At 36.6% G+C, this 16031-nt stretch overlaps 2 protein-coding genes across 2 annotated transcripts; one reads left to right on the top strand and one right to left on the bottom strand.

Moving 5' to 3' along the window:
- The first annotated feature begins 7448 nt into the window (after positions 1–7448).
- LOC141641909 (hypersensitive-induced response protein-like protein 2) lies at positions 7449–8612 on the top strand. The gene is made up of 5 exons (XM_074450552.1): positions 7449–7637; positions 7733–7853; positions 7936–8027; positions 8110–8206; positions 8326–8612. Exons 1-5 carry the CDS (start codon positions 7449–7451, stop codon positions 8610–8612), a joined length of 786 nt encoding a protein of 261 aa, XP_074306653.1.
- Positions 8613–15037: 6425 nt separating this feature from the next.
- LOC141641908 (F-box protein SKIP23-like) lies at positions 15038–15943 on the bottom strand. The gene has a single exon (XM_074450551.1). The coding sequence runs from the start codon at positions 15941–15943 to the stop codon at positions 15038–15040; it is 906 nt and encodes a 301-aa protein (XP_074306652.1).
- Positions 15944–16031: the final 88 nt, after the last annotated feature.

Raw genomic sequence — 16031 nt, 5'->3', positions numbered from 1 at the left:
AAAAACTCCGTCTCCCAAACTCCGTCTCCCTCAAAAACTCCCACCACCACCACCACTCCTACCACCACCCTACTTCCCAAATCACTCATATTTCTCCTTTCCCTTTTCCCCTTTCTTCTTCTTTCCCCTTTCTTCTCCTTTCCCCTTTCTCTTTTTTTTCTGCCGCCGCCGCTGTTCCGCCGCCGCCGCCGCCGCCGCCGCTCCCTTCCTTTGTCTCCTTCTCTTAATTAATATAAGGTTTGTTTAATTAATTTTACTTTTGATTAATTAGGGTTTATGGTTATTGTTTTGATTAATTATGATTAGTTTAGGATGCTTAGTATTATTAGGATTGTTTAGTTTAGATGAAAGCCAATTTAGGATATTTAGTATTGTTTAGTTTAGTTGAAAGCCAATTTAGAATGTTTAGGATTGTTAAGTTTAGTGAAATTTAGTTAAAAGCCAATTTAGGATGTTTAAATCAATTTTATAATGCTTAATTATGTTTTAGGGAATTATATTTTTGGTTTGCATGAAGTGAGCTAAGTATTTCAAAGCTCTTTTAAATCGATTATAGTTGATGGTAGTGAAATTTTGATGTAAATAATTAAATAAAATGAGGCTACTCGACATTGAAGCAATTTTGAATTCATCTATTGCTCATAATAATAATAGAGAAAAAATTTCATAAAAATGTTAGAGTAGTTAATTTAGTTTAGTTAAAAGCCAATTTATGATATTTAAACCAATTTTAGGATGCTTACTCTACTTTTGCTTAGTTTTATAAGGTTTATTAGTAATTATTAAGTTTGTTTTGATAAGTTGTGTTTTTTTGTGTCATGTTTATTTTTTTTACAAATATTAATTCATCTTATGCTTGTGTTGTGATTGTTAATATATTTATGACCTAGTACCCGTTCAGGGATTACACATTAGGTGTAATTCTTGAATAGTCCCCGTTTTGGGACTGTCTTTGAATCTTTTATGCCATTTAGGTGGTAAATACTCAATTTTTTTCTTGATTGTTATGAGACAAAATTTGGTTGACATTTCCTTTAATGTTCTCCGAATACATATGTAGAGTGAGAATTCATTCTAAATAATGTATTTGGAGAACTGTAAGGAAGTGCTGCCGAATTTTTGTCTCATTACACTCAAGAAAAAAAATTGGGTATTTCCTAATGGTATGAAAGATTCAAAGATGGGTTTAGGTTGGAGAGATAAGGACCCCAATACTGAAAGTATTTTTTTGCAGGGAAACGAGAATGAAGAAATACCAGCAGTTGACAAAATTCATCTCGATTCTCTTGAGCAAGATGGCGGCGTTTGGTTAGTATGTTATTTTTTCGTAATTAATTATTTTTATAACGATTTATATATATATATTTATTATCTTCTCATTCTTTTTTTTCAGGTTCAGTAATGATAAAGTTGTGAACTTGATATCGGATAATATTGGATGCAACTACAAAGAACATGCTCCTAATTGGAAATCGGCATCATCTACTCTAAAGAAGGATTGGTGGAATTGGTTTGAGGTATTAGCAATTGTCATTTAATTTAATACTAGGTATTTTATTCATTTATTTTATATTCATTTACAATAAAGTTTATTTTCTAACTTTATTTTTTATTGAACAGTGGCGTGTTAGTTACGATCCCCGTGACAAGGCAAGGGTTAAGAAGATGCCATGAAGACCCGTTTACGGCAAATGATTTATCGAGCTTATCATAAGGAAGAGCATGAAAAGCCGGATTGGATTAGTGCTGAGTTGCACCGTCAATTGAAGAATAGACCACTTGAAGATCCTAGTTTCACGGGAAGATCGGAGTAGAATTCGGTCAACCGTAGGTCGGGAAGTGACGAGAAAGGGAAGGTGTTGGCTACTCACGTAATGGGTCGAAAAAGCACTTTGCAATATATGGACTCAATGGTAATTTCTTCACTTCCTTTTTTAATTTATTACCTTTTTTTTCTTTAACTTTATTTAAAGTTAGTAATTATATTTAACAAGTATCAAAATTGTAGATTGATAAAGATGGGAAAGGAGATATTCCGTCCGGTTTGCAAATGTTGGAGAAGACAAGGAAGCATAGCACAAAAGGATGGTTATCCAAAAAAACTGGTCAACTCTTCATAAGTTACTATAATTATTTAATTTTTAACTCATTTTTTCAATCATAATTATTTAGTAGATGGTATCTAATCTTTCGTTTTTTATTGATATAGGGTAAAATCATCTCAAAGAAAACTGAGCTTCAGAGACAAAGGGTCGAGAACATTGATGATAATGAAATTTATATTGAAGAACATGGAGGGTTTGATAAGAAAGGTAGAGTACTTGGCGCGGGAAATGCAGCACCACAAATTTGGGAGCACCACCGCCGCTCGACTGGTAACCTCTTTTCTACTCCTCATACTCCGGGTTTTGTTGGTAGAGTCGCAAAAGAGAATGCGCGACTAAAGCAAGTCGAGGCCGAACAATCTCAAAGGCTTGCGGCAATAGAGGAGTTCTTGAGACAACAAGGTTTTACCACTCAAACTTGTAACCCCGGAGGTCCATCTCAAACTAGAAATGACTTTGATGATGATGGTGGCGACAATGCTAGGCCTACTCCTACTCCCACTCCCGTGTATTGATGTAGTTGTTTGTTGATTAGTAGTTATCATTCCTACCCCGTAGTTTATGGACTTATTTGGCTTTCTTTGTTGAACAATTATCGTACTAAACGGTTGTAAACCTTTTATTTTAAGTTAATGCGAAGACGTTGTTTGGGAATCTCGTCTTGAACGAGTTGTGAATTTGTCAATTGCTGTATTTTCTGTATGTTTGTAGGACACCGGGAGTAATATAATTGCTTTTAAAGCAATTTGGGCGCTGGAAAAGCGCTGTAAACCCACTGGGCATTTAATCCCTGCGACGGAATTAGCGACGGAAAATCCGTCGCAAGGTTTGACTTTCATGTTGACTTTTGGGGACACGTGTCCCATATGAACAGTAATATGCGACGGATTTTCCGTCGCAGATTTTGACTTCCTATTTGACTTTAGTGACCACGTGGCCTTCAATGAACAGGGATATGCGACGGATATTCCGTCGCAAGTCACTATTTTGCGACGGGTATTTGCGACGCACTGATCCGTCGCAGGTATTTAGCAGCGACGGATATACCGTCGCAAAACCAAAATTTGCGACGAAATAGAGCGACGGATTAAATCCGTCGCAATTCCGTCGCAAGATCTATTTTTGCGACGGGATTGACATATTTGCGACGGAGTTTTCCGTCGCTATGGAACCTTTTTTTTGTAGTGAGACATATGTCCCTAAAAGTATATGACATACAAAGTGTTTAAGGGTCATAATAAAATAAAGCCAATTTAGGTCCCAAGGTTACTTTGCTCGCTAGCTCGTCCATGTACCCCATATATGCATCACCTACCCGTCAATCACATTTTATACAAATACGAAAGCGACAGTCAGTGGAGAGTAACTCCGAGTTCTCCCAGCCACGAAATGTCATAGTTAATATAAAATGTAAACATAAGAATATGAATATGAACAACACATAGCCTTAACATACAAATGCAAGACAATCATGCTTATGATGTGAACAAGAATATAAACAACACATAGTCCTAGCATGTGAATACTAGACTGATTCATACTACACTATCATGTGAATCACATAACATCCAGGAATCCAAACTCTATCCACCATAGCCCGCTTGCATCTCACCTTCTATGATTCTTAGAATCATCAAACAAGAAAGGACAATATATCTAGAGACAGACATAAGTTCTTAGGACAGTCAATAGTCACTCTGTAACTCGAGTCTATACCACGAGGTAAGGTAATCACCCTAGTTCTAAACCTGCGCAGACCTAGCGACATGCGGAAAGCTACCGCATCCAAGACCCATGATAACAAGACATGAGTACCCCTAAGGAGTCCACCAAAGGGTTGACTAGTACTTAAGCTAATTACATACTTCTAAGAGTACGTCAGGAAGTCATACCCTAACTTGGATATAGGTCCACCAAGCTAAGACACAAAGGCTATTAAGCGGTGAACATACACTCGTCAAAGACTATAAGGGCCTATCTATGACAAAGGCCGAAATACTCACTTAGGACCTAGTCCCAGCTTGAATACTTTAGCCCACGCCACACAAGACAAGTAGGACACCCAATTAACCATAAGAGGGGCAAAGAGTCCAAACTTACACACACAAATGATCATACACACCCTAGCATATGAAAGGCTACGCAAGAGTATATTCAGCTGACAATCCAACAATATCTCCAATATCAATAATAATCCAAATTCCAGCTAACCAACAGTACCATAATCCATGAGAACAAGCTAAAATGGCAAAGAGGCAATAAGACTCAAGTATAAGGCAACCAATTCATCCAACAACCAACATATGAAAAGACAATCATACTCAAAGACAAATCCTCGACCCTAGTCCCACGACGGGTCATCGGTCAAATCGAGGCTGACCGGTTTAAACCTAGTTTGACCAAACTCATTTGGTCAAATTGGCCCAGCTCAGGGTCTTGGCCCATTTTGGCCCAAATCACAACATTCATTATAATATCATTCTCATGCAATATTCCAATTTCTATCATGTGAACACTATCAACATAAAGAAAACATTCCAACTTACAAAATAACTAATTCCACAAAATTCTCGCATAATAAAATAACATAAATAACCGTCTCACACAAGGGTAAACTTTTCTATAAATTTTAATCGATAAAACGACGCCATTTACTCATACGGACTCCGAATTGAGTGATTCAAGTGGCTAAATCACCTAATTTTTCGATGCCGTTCAATCTGTCATAATTTTGGAAACATTGGAAACCGTCTCGGTCCGGTACTGATGCGTTCCAGCCAAAACACGGACTTGTCACAACACATAATTCCTCGTCCAAATTTGTTCCAAAAAATAATATACAAATGGATAACATAAATTAAACATAAGCATACTCATCTTACTCCATTCATTCATTTATCAACAAGATCGTCTCAAACAACAACAAACAACGACAAACGACAACAAACAACAACAAACAACAAATACAACTACTAATGTGACATTAATTCGTCGAGTGACTCGGAATAGTTACCCCAAGCTAGAAAAAGAGAACAATAACACTTGAGAAAGAGCCCTAGAAACCGAAATCACTCATCATCTTCTACAATATATGAGTCACCTAACTCATCTTCAAATTCTTCACCTATAAGAACAACAAAAACACAATTATTAAGCTTAAATTCGAAAATCCTAAAAGATGAGCCTTAAAACAAAATTGGGGAAAATGAAAATAAAGCTTACTAGTAGATGAGGATTGAAGAGAGGATTCCAAATATATAATTTTTATGAGATTTGTTGGAGAAATGAAGAAGTTATGGTGAATTTAGGGTTTGGTAAGGATGATTTTTTAGATGAATTTGGTGTTTGGAAGAAGGAAGTGATAGAATGAGAGTTGAGGAAATGAAAGATGAAGAGGAGACCTATGGAGGATGTGCATGGTTTAGGGTAGGGTGTTTGGGTGAGTTTCAATTGTTTACGTTTTGGTTCGTTTCGACGGAAATTAGAAATATTCGTCGAACGCGATTTCCGAGAATATTAAAGTTCTTAAACACGATTTTACTAAAAGATTAATTACTGATATGCCCAATATCCAAACTCGTTTACCCAACGACCGTAAGAAATGGGAAAATCCCAATTTTACGACTTTTATCCGAAATCTATTTTATCAAAGGAAAAGGTTTAAATATAGTTTAAATCACTTTTAAACATTTCTAAACTATCAAAAATAATTACATTTTTTCAAAATAAAATAAGATTATATTTTATCAAATAAATTTTATTCCAAATAAATTATTATAAAATTAAAATAGATTAAAATATTACTTTTTAAATATAATAAAGGTCTTCAAATTTACGGGGTGTTACAAATACTGTGACCAGTGTGCTCCATATGAACAACCGAATAATTTGGTTGTGGTGGTGGAGTTTCGAGATGAGAATGATCAGATTTTGTCATTTGTTTTGTTAAGTATTTGAAGAAGGGAAGAGATTGAAGAAAAAAAAAAATTGATCGGAATTGATCAGGATCAATTAGGCTTCGGATACCATGTTGAAAGATAGGAGGGTTGACTTCATTGAATTAATATAAAGTAGTTGAATACAATTGCGTGTTTGCTTCTGTATCTTGATCTCCTATTTATACAAAGAATAAACATATCTTTATGTACAGCAAAGAATAATTATAACGGCTAAATATAAACTATTTGCGGAAGCTTTGTGTAGATTGCTCAAATTAGGAGATATGCAAATAAGGTGCAACGGCTTGATCACTTAGATGTGATTTTGCTATGATTCCAGCGTGATCTTTGCTAACAACGACTGACGTGCTTGAATACCAGGAACTTTATCGGAGTAACCCTCGATAATGTCATGTTTTTCGGCTTTCTGCATTTCGAATATTTTTTGGGCTGAACAATTCAGCTCAATTTTCTCCTCAATTTTGTGCATTTTAGCCATTTTGCCTAAATTTTCACTTGTAATAATAATTTACTTGTTTATTTAATTGAATTTGGTAAAGGTTCAGTTTTCAGCCCAGTAATTTATAGGAGAAGATAATGGGCCAGACCACCACTTCAGGACCCACTTGTTTTGGGAATATATGCCCTAAATTATTGGGCTTATTTTCTACGCTTGGTGTACTGACCATTTATAGGAAGGTGATAGTTGTCGATCGAATGACTTAAAATAGTTTTGAGTCGTGTGAAGAGTCGGGTCATATCGGGGCATGGGATATACAGTGTAATGTATTGGGTCCATATACTTCTTTTGTCAATTCAAGTTTAATTCGGTTCATTACTTCATTATTAGATTTATTCAATACCTTTGGCAGGTCATGACTTTCGAGTTCGATCAATAATATAACCAAATGGCTTATTGTGAGTCATGTTAGTTATTGACATAAATCTTCTCATTTTTAGGTTCAAAGTGATAAATTTGGCCTTTTTTAACTTTCAATACAAATATTTGAATAAGACGATGTTACACTATAGGCTACAATTAGCTCGGTTTATTCTCATAAAAAAACGTGGTCTAAAAATGGATAATGTTTAGGGGTGATGCTTCCTTGACAATATGATGGATGGATGTAAAAGTCAACCTTTTGTTATAGTCATTTCCTTGTAATCTTAGGGAATGTGCATTGTATAATATGAAACTTGTACTTGTGAAAAAAGGGTAGTTGAGTTTTGATCCTTATTTTGTTCCATGACTTTCAAGGAGGACTTAAGTTTATATTACTTTAATTAATGGGTATGAGACATAAAAGTCTACTAATTTTTTTTGGTAGACGAATAATGATTTAATTACAACAACTTGTATTCAAAGTCCTGCATAAAAAGCTTGAATGATTCAGAATTAAGCAAAATGGGACAAGCATTCGGGTGTTTGGTTGTTACACAGTCGAATGTAGGAATTACAGAGAAGTTTGGCAAATTTGAGGAGATTTTGGAGCCAGGATGTCACTTTGTTCCTTGGTTTTTAGGCAAGACAGCAGTCGGAACTCTTTCTTTGCGCGTTCAGCAACTTGATGTTCGCTGTCAGACCAAAACTAAGGTTCTTACTATCTATACTCGATGAATACTTGTACTTTTGTTAAATATCTTGTTCTCATACATTGAAATTTTACGTCTGTCTGGTCTTGTATTCAGGATAATGTTTTTGCGACTGTCGTGGTATCAATTCAGTATCAGGCACTGAGAGAGCGAGCAAAGAATGCATTTTATTCCATTGGCGGCTGTAAATATCTGATTAAGAACCATGTTTCCGATGGTACAAATAATTTTCATTATCGCATCCAGTACTGTTACGTGTTTGTCGTCCCTTTATATCTTTGTTATGGTTGTTTGGGCAGTCGTTCGATCAACTCTCCCTAGGTACGAGCTTGATGCTGCATTCGAGCACAAGGATAAAATCGCCAAAGCTATAGAACTCAAGGCCGGAAAGGTAGGTGTTGCTTAACTAACTACTTCATTTGAGTTTTTGCCAATTTGAAATCGATTCAATGCTTCAACTGTAAAATATATAGGCTACATCAGCTTACGGATATCATATTGTCAAAGCGCTTATAGTCGACGTTGAACCTGATGCCAGTGTCAAGAAAGCCATGAATGAAATAAATTCACGTAAATCAGAAATTATGTTTTAAGTTTTATTTACTCTAATGCAGGGGTGTAGCCAAAAACGAAATTTACAATATTAGAACTTTCGTGAAACCGATGCTATAACTGATTCTGAAATTCAGCCACAAGAATGAGGGCAGCAGCAAACGACAAGGCAGAAGCAGAGAAGATAGTACAAATAAAGAAAGCAGAGGGAGAGGCAGAGGCCAAGTACCTACATGGGCTCGGAATAGCTAGGCAACGCCAAGCGATAGTGGACGGGCTGAGGGACAGTGTGCTCAACTTCTCGGATCATGTCCCGGGGATGACTTCTAAGGATATCATGGACATGGTCTTGATAACTCAGTACTTTGATACCATGAAAGACATTGGTGCATCAACCAAGTCAACCTCTATTTTCATCACTTAATTCGTCTAAGTTTATTTTTTTTTTTCAAAAACTACCTTGTATTTATGGGTATTTGTAAAAAGAATATTTTATATTATTTTTCTTGTTTTTAACTACCTTTGTTTTCTTTAATCTTGCTTAGGCCTGATTTTGGAAAGTCATAATGTACTTATGCTAACTTTAGTACATGTTCATAGCTATTATTGAAATGTGAAAACATAAATTTTGCTTACATGAAATTAAATTGTGGTTTGGACGCAGTTGATTATTGTTGGTAGACGTAGACAGAGTTATGTGGGATAGGTTAATGTCGCTAATTCAACCAAATCTCGCCATTGTTTCAGTATAGCTAGTTTTTGACCAAAAAAAGGAGAAACAAAGGTAGTGTAAAACAAGAAAAATAATATAAGACAGTTTTTTTAAAAATAACCCTAAACTAAATTAGACGATGTTACATTTTTAGCTTTTTTTTCTAATGGATTTTAAGTATTATAGAGTACAAAGCCCATTAACGAGTCCAAAATAAAAGATCTCCGTCAGAGAAATTTATTCTAGGTTTTGTAAAGTTATACAACTAACTATAGAAAAAGTCGTCGATGGTGAATATTCCGGTCTACACAAAAAGGAAACATTGTTATCTTTCAATGGCTTTGAGAACTACAGAGTACGGCTGTAGGGGTGGTGCTTATGATTGGGCTGAACTGCCTTGTGACATTATAGTATCTATCTTCGAGCATCTAGACGAATACCTTGTTGATATACGTCGGGCTGCTTCGGTTTGCGTAGCCTGGCATCGTGCCGGGTCTTTTCTTAATTCCAAGGAGCCTTCCATCATCAATATTCCTAACTGTGTGTGTCGAGACCTCAAGTGTAATGATTGAATTGAGGCCAAATTTGCTTTATTTTTTCATCTCCCCGGCAGCCTCAAATCGGCCCAAAACTCGGGCTTGGCTGATTCGTGTGGAGGAGAATGGAACGAATAAATGGTTACTTCATCCACGCTCGTATTTGGATTATAATTTTAATCTTCTCGACGAATATAAGATATTGGGTGTGGCTACACTCCATATCCTCGACATCGGAAACAAATCTTATATCCGTATTAGTAAAGTTATTTCAGTTTCAGATTTGGGAATGTTCTTAATATTGTTTGGTAATAGAAAACTAGGTTTTTGGTCAAAAGATAGTCAATGGAGTTATATAAAGAGCCGTAATTACAGGTTTGAAGATATTATATATCTTCAGAATGAATTGTACGCAATCGACACAAATGGTAAGCTTGTGATAATTAATCCGACTACACTCGATGTTGTTGAAGTCGCTTCTCCTCCCAAGGGAATCGAATATGATGTTAAAACCATGTTTTTGTATCTAGTGTGCTCGGTCGGGTTCTTGTATTTAGTACATACAAATTTCTATAGAAGTCACCTAAGTACGGAGCCAAACGATGTCGGAGTTTTGATGTTCGACAAGCAAAGCCGTGCGTGGGTAAGAGTCGAAAACTTAGGGAACAAACTGTTTTTCATAACCGAGTATGCTACCTTTTCTGTTACTGCCAAACAACTAGGATGGAGTCGAGGGAGTTTGATTTGCTTTATGTGTGATGATTTTGTTAAAGCTCATATCTTCAAAGTCGAAGGTAACGTCTGTCGGGAAGAAAAGGACTTGCAGTCGGAAATCAAGGTTGATTTTGGTCGTCCACCAAAATGGATTCGCCGTATGCTGTTACCTTCGAGCGAAAAGAGAAAATCTCGAAAAAGCAAACGAAATTCCGCATCTTTTATCTAAGAAAGACTCGAGTCAATGAAATAGAAGCAAAATGGTTCATTAAATACCTACGAGTATTATTCTTCACTAAAAACTCTACGAGTATTATTCTTCACTAAAAACTTTGGAGAGACGATATCTCATTGCTTATTGAGACTATTTGAGAGACACTTGTTTTCGTATTGCTTTTTGTACTTTTTCGTACCATTTTATTATTAGTCGTGATTAAAATATTTCTTTTATTTAGTACAGATTTTCATAACAATTGTACCTATTTTATTTGTAGCCATTTTTATTAGTACCTTATTTTATGATATACGCATCTATTTTATTACTTTTTGTCCCATTTTTCAATTAGTTTTTTTTCTTTTTTTTGGGGGGGGGGGGAGGGTAAGCTTTTATTGATGCACGAAACAAGCTATTACAAGCTAAAAAACAGTTTTGAAACATAAGAAAAAATACAAGCAAATTGAGAGCTAGACTATTGCTTGAATCCAATCTTTATCAACTTGGGACATACAGACAAGAGGGAGAGATTTGATCTTTATCATCACTTGTCCTTTAATATCTTGCACAACCTTTTCAGGTCTAAGAATCAGGTTATAGATTCTAGACCTATTCTTTTGCATCCAAATGCTATAATGAGCATTCATGAATGCACACAAAGCAACATTTTTTTTGCCCATTTCAGGATGTTACGAGAAGGAACCTGCAGCTAGGGGTGAGCAAAACCGGGTACCTGATACGGTTTCGATACGGTTTTCGGGTATACGGTTTTTTGAACACCAATTTTTCGCTTCCGGATACGAAACGGTTTTTAGCGTGTATACGGTTTTCGGGTACCCGATTAAACCGTGTACGAAATCCGGGTACCCGAATACGGTTTTCTGAATTCCAAAAAAAAAAAAAGGAACACAAACTGAGGTACACTACTGCAAGCCTTCAAGGCCAAACAAAGACGATAATTGCACACGTTGACCATGGCAAGTCTACCCTTGCTGACCGTCTTTTGGAGCTTACTGGTACTATCAAGAAAGGCCTTGGACAACCCCAGTTCCTTGATATACTCCAGGCCCATCACGATTTATTTACAAAAGTAAGGAGTACTTGACATGCTGAATTTATTGTTCTATCGATAATTTACATAACAGACCAAGTAAAGTGTTCATAAACATAACCAATTTACTCCAATTCCTCCCTGATTCACCAAAAATGACGTGCAATTGTTCTGAAGATGACCGGATATAGCTATTGTGTACAACTTTAATCAAAAGTTAATAGTACCAGAAAAGCACAAGCACCTACCTTAGAATTTCGCTACTGTAAGTTTGTAGCAGCCAAAATAGTACCAGAAAAGTAAGGAGTACTTGACCATGACGACATAATGAAAAAAACAAAAAATCAAATTAATCGAAAACATGAACATGAACAACCAAAACACAAAAATTGATAGTGACTATTTGTGATTTTGTGCAACAGATCCGTTGTTTGAGAGGAGGAATTCGATATTGTGGATCGAATTTAGGGATCGAAAGGTCTTTGTGAGACTGAGGAGGCGTGAGGCGTGAGGCGACTAGTAAGGAGGCAGAGGTTTGGGGATAGAAAATTAGAAATTAGGGTTATGAATTATGAGGGTGAGGGTGAACTGGTGAGGTCATTTATATATATATATATATATATAATTGTTTTTTTTTTTTTTTAATATTACTCAAAACCGTGTCAAAACCGGGTATCCGGTTTTCATTTTTCCTGACCCGGATACGGAACGGTTTATAGAAAACCGTATCGGGTATACGAAAAAAAAAATCGTATATATGGAAAACCGTATAATGAGAACCGTATACCGTATCGTATCCGTATTAAAAAACCGTTTCGGAAATTTTTGCTCACCCCTACCTGCAGCTGAAGGAACTGAGCAACACCTGCAACAATCCTCTTACTGTATTGGCATTTCTGAATAAGATGAGAGTGAGTCTCGGAATGTAATCCACACAGCATGCACAAATCATCTGAACTAATGCCAAGCTCAAATAATCGTTGTTTAACCATTAAGGCATTCCTGACCACCATCCAGGCAATGAACCTATGTTTAGGAATACAGAACTGATTCCATACATAATTATGCTATGGCACAATTGAATATTTCTTCCTCAACCAATTATAGCCATCCTTAACCTTGTAACCCTTACCAATCCAATCCTCATCTCTAAAACCAACCTGCATTTTGTCCCTAACAGTGCAGAGTTTTTTCCAATACCAGCTAACTGTGGTAGGAGGTGTGTAAACAGACCAGGGAAAAAGCTGTAAGTATACCTGACTCCTAACTTCACAATGGCCTCAGCATTCCAGGCATTGCTATCTCTTATACCCAACCCCCCTTCACTCTTAGGACAACAAACCTTCTCCTAAGCAACAGGTGGGGCTCTCAGGCATTTAGGATTGCCATTCCATAAGAAATTCCTGCAAATACTGTCCACAATTTTGAGTACTCTTTGGGAATTAAGAAGATATTGGTCCAATAAGTATACAAAGAGGTGAGCACGGATTGGATTAGGACCAATCTTCCACTATAAGACTGCTTCCTATTACCAAACCTATGATTCTCTCAACAACTTTATCAATAAGAGCTTGGGAATCCTTTTTATTCAGTCTGCCAGCAGTGATAGGAACCCCAAGGTATTTGAAGGGGAGTGTACCCTTAGTGAAGCCAGAGATGCGCAGGATATCCTTTTTAACACTGTTTTTCACCCCATTAAAATAAATGTTTGACTTGGTGGAATTCATCTGCAACCCAGTGCCCTAGTGGCTTTAGAAAATGTGGCAATAAATTTTTCAATTAATTTGTATTTATGTCTCAATAAGTTTATTAAGATTCCGGAGGAGACCTATTAATTCTTAATCCCAATTTCATTATGGTGGCCATCTGATGAGAAGAGAGCTTTTCATGAGTCACTTGTGTTAGTTGAGTAATTACAAGAAATGTGGTTAAACTCTCTTAAAATGGATATAATCATCACAAGATTTAAACGGGTTCAATAATACTCTATTTAGATTAGTAAATACAAAGTATTTAGATTAAACAAGCTTTTTTTTTAAAATGGCTCAAATCCGTATGACTATGAGAATGGTTTTCTCATGTCCTTTTGAAAGAAGCACTATAACTCTAAGACATTAGATTTAGATCAGTAAATACAAAGTATTCATTCTTCCGCTCTTTTCGGAAGAGGGGAAATTAAATACAAACTTTTTAAACTCGTTGAAATTTTCTTGGCAGGATCGAACGTCGTAGTTTTTCGAACGGAAAAACATCGGTCAAATTTTTTGCTTAATATTTTTAATATCACACCGTTATACGAACGGGTCGATATGGGTTTTGGGTCTGGTTTAGGTAAAAAACCGGGTCGATCAACATCTCTTTTCTATCATTTTTTAAAAACTTCTTTTATATCGTAATTCATACCATTTATATGTTTTTTCTCCTCTTGCTTGTCTTAACCAACTTAATTTTCACCATTCTCGCCATCACCACCTCGTCATCATCATCATCATCATTACTCTCACTAACTCGCTAAGTACGACAGTAAGACTCAAATAAAAGGACAATGATGATTTGACATTTGATCTGAGGTGATGAGGTGGCGCTGAAGTGGAGTGCGTTTACACATAATACGATGAAAGTGATAGTGTGGGACACACTTCGAAGTGATGTCGTAGCACGTAATCGAGGTGATGTTGTGGCAATGCTAACATGGAATGCGGTTCGATATAACACGGTGAAAGCAATTGTGTGGCACACACTTCAAGGTGATGACATGACATGTCGCCTGAATTGATGACATAATAATGTTGACGTAGAATACACATCAACGTAATATGGTGAAAGTAACGGTGTGACACACAATTTGATGTGATGACGTGTTATATGGTTCAAGGTGATGAGCATTCTCTATATATACATATCTTTCCTTAAAATTTTATAAGTCAATATTTATTTGACATTATCAATTTTAAGGAAGATATATATGGCCTTGACCCAACGGTCAACCCCTTGCGGGTCGGGTTTCGATCCGCTATTTACGGGTCAAAATGGGATCGAGTATTTTGGGTTCGGGTTGAAAAAACCGGGTTATTTACGGGTCCGGTTACGGTCGATTTTCGGATCGGGTCAGATTTTGACAGGTCTACTTACCATTGATTGATTACCGATGGGAGCTCTGAATTTGATGGATAAAGGTTACGGTTTTTAGAGAGAGGAGAGGGAGAGTGAATAATAGGTATTTAGTAAACAATTTTGCTTCTATTTCACGGACTCGAGTCTTTTCTTAGCTAAACTTGATATATAATTAATAATATTCGATATATAATTAATAATTTCATGAATTTTTGGACTCTAGACTGGGATGGAGGAAATAATTACATATTGTCCCTATACACAAAAACTCAAATGAAGTTGTACGATTACCTACTTAGCTTTAATTTCCGAGTTTCCGGCCTCCTTTCTACTGCTTTTTCACGATATTATCGTTCTGGTCAGTGGCAGAGCCAGGATTTTAACGCAGCAGGGCGAAAATTTTCAGCGGCGACAAAAAGGAAATATTATAAAGGGGTCGCGAAAAAATTCGAAAATATTACCTAAAAAATTCGAAATTTTCAAACTTCAACGGAGGGGACTGCCCCTACTAGCTCTCCCTCGCTCCACCACTAGTTCTGGTTGAATGTAGCATAGGGCAAATCCAATTTGGAGGAGGACCAAATTCAACCATGATATCGGAATGCAATAAGTCCTCTTGTTTCCAACAGACGTTACCTTCGACTTTATAGACGATAGGAGCCTTACCGAAATCCGGGCCATTATGAAAATCTTTACACATAAAGCAAATGAAACTCCCTTCACTCCATCCTAGTTGTTTTGCAGTAACAGAAAACGTAGCATACTTTGTTACGAAAAACAGTTTGTTCCCTAAGTTTTCGACTCTTACCCACGCACGGTTTTGCTTGTCGAACATCAAAACTCCGACATCCTTTGGCTCGCCAATTATTTTAGGACTACATTCCCTCTCAAGTATTGGTCTAAACTCAATCCAGGATTGGCTTCTCTTCCCGAGTGTATATCTTCCCCACCATGCTTCGCCACCCACAAAACCTCTATATACTAAATACAAGAACCCGTCCGAGCACACTAGATACATGATTTTAACATCATATTCGATTCCCTTGGGTGGAGAAGCGACTTCAACAAGATCGAGTGTTGTAGAATTAATCATCACAAGCCTACCAATTGTATCGATTGCATACAATTGACCTCCAAGATTTAAAATATCATCAAACTCGTAATTACGGGTGTCTATATAACTCCACTGATGACTATCTACGGACGACATAGCTAGTTTTCCTTTTTCACCAAACAATACCAAGAACCGTTTTCCCAAATCGGACATTGGAATAACTTTACGCACATAACTTAGGTTGAAATAAGAGAAACCTCTCATATAACGGTTTTCGATGTCGGTGACATAATGTAGGGTATGGAGCTTAGCCACACCCAAGATCTTAAATTCGTCTAGAAGATTAAAATTATATTCCATACGCGAAGGTATGACTAGTTGATAATTCTCCGAGAAGGGTGGACGAAGTAACCATCTATTTGTTCCAATCTCTTGGACACGAATCATC

Source organism: Silene latifolia, chromosome 2, assembly GCF_048544455.1.
Source record: "Silene latifolia isolate original U9 population chromosome 2, ASM4854445v1, whole genome shotgun sequence".
NCBI classification, from domain to species: domain Eukaryota; kingdom Viridiplantae; phylum Streptophyta; class Magnoliopsida; order Caryophyllales; family Caryophyllaceae; genus Silene; species Silene latifolia.
Note: the sequence above shows the minus strand (reverse complement) of the source record. Positions and strands in the feature narration are given on the sequence as shown.

Excerpts from the sequence above, each read along its gene's own strand:
- LOC141641909 (XM_074450552.1), top strand. The coding sequence starts at position 7,449 with ATGGGACAAGCATTCGGGTGTTTGGTTGTTACACAGTCGAATGTAGGA. Across the intron at positions 7,854-7,935 it reads TAAGAACCATGTTTCCGATG|TCGTTCGATCAACTCTCCCT; the intron begins GTACAAATAATT and ends TTGTTTGGGCAG. Across the intron at positions 8,028-8,109 it reads TAGAACTCAAGGCCGGAAAG|GCTACATCAGCTTACGGATA; the intron begins GTAGGTGTTGCT and ends TAAAATATATAG.
- LOC141641908 (XM_074450551.1), bottom strand. The coding sequence starts at position 15,943 with ATGGAATATAATTTTAATCTTCTAGACGAATTTAAGATCTTGGGTGTG.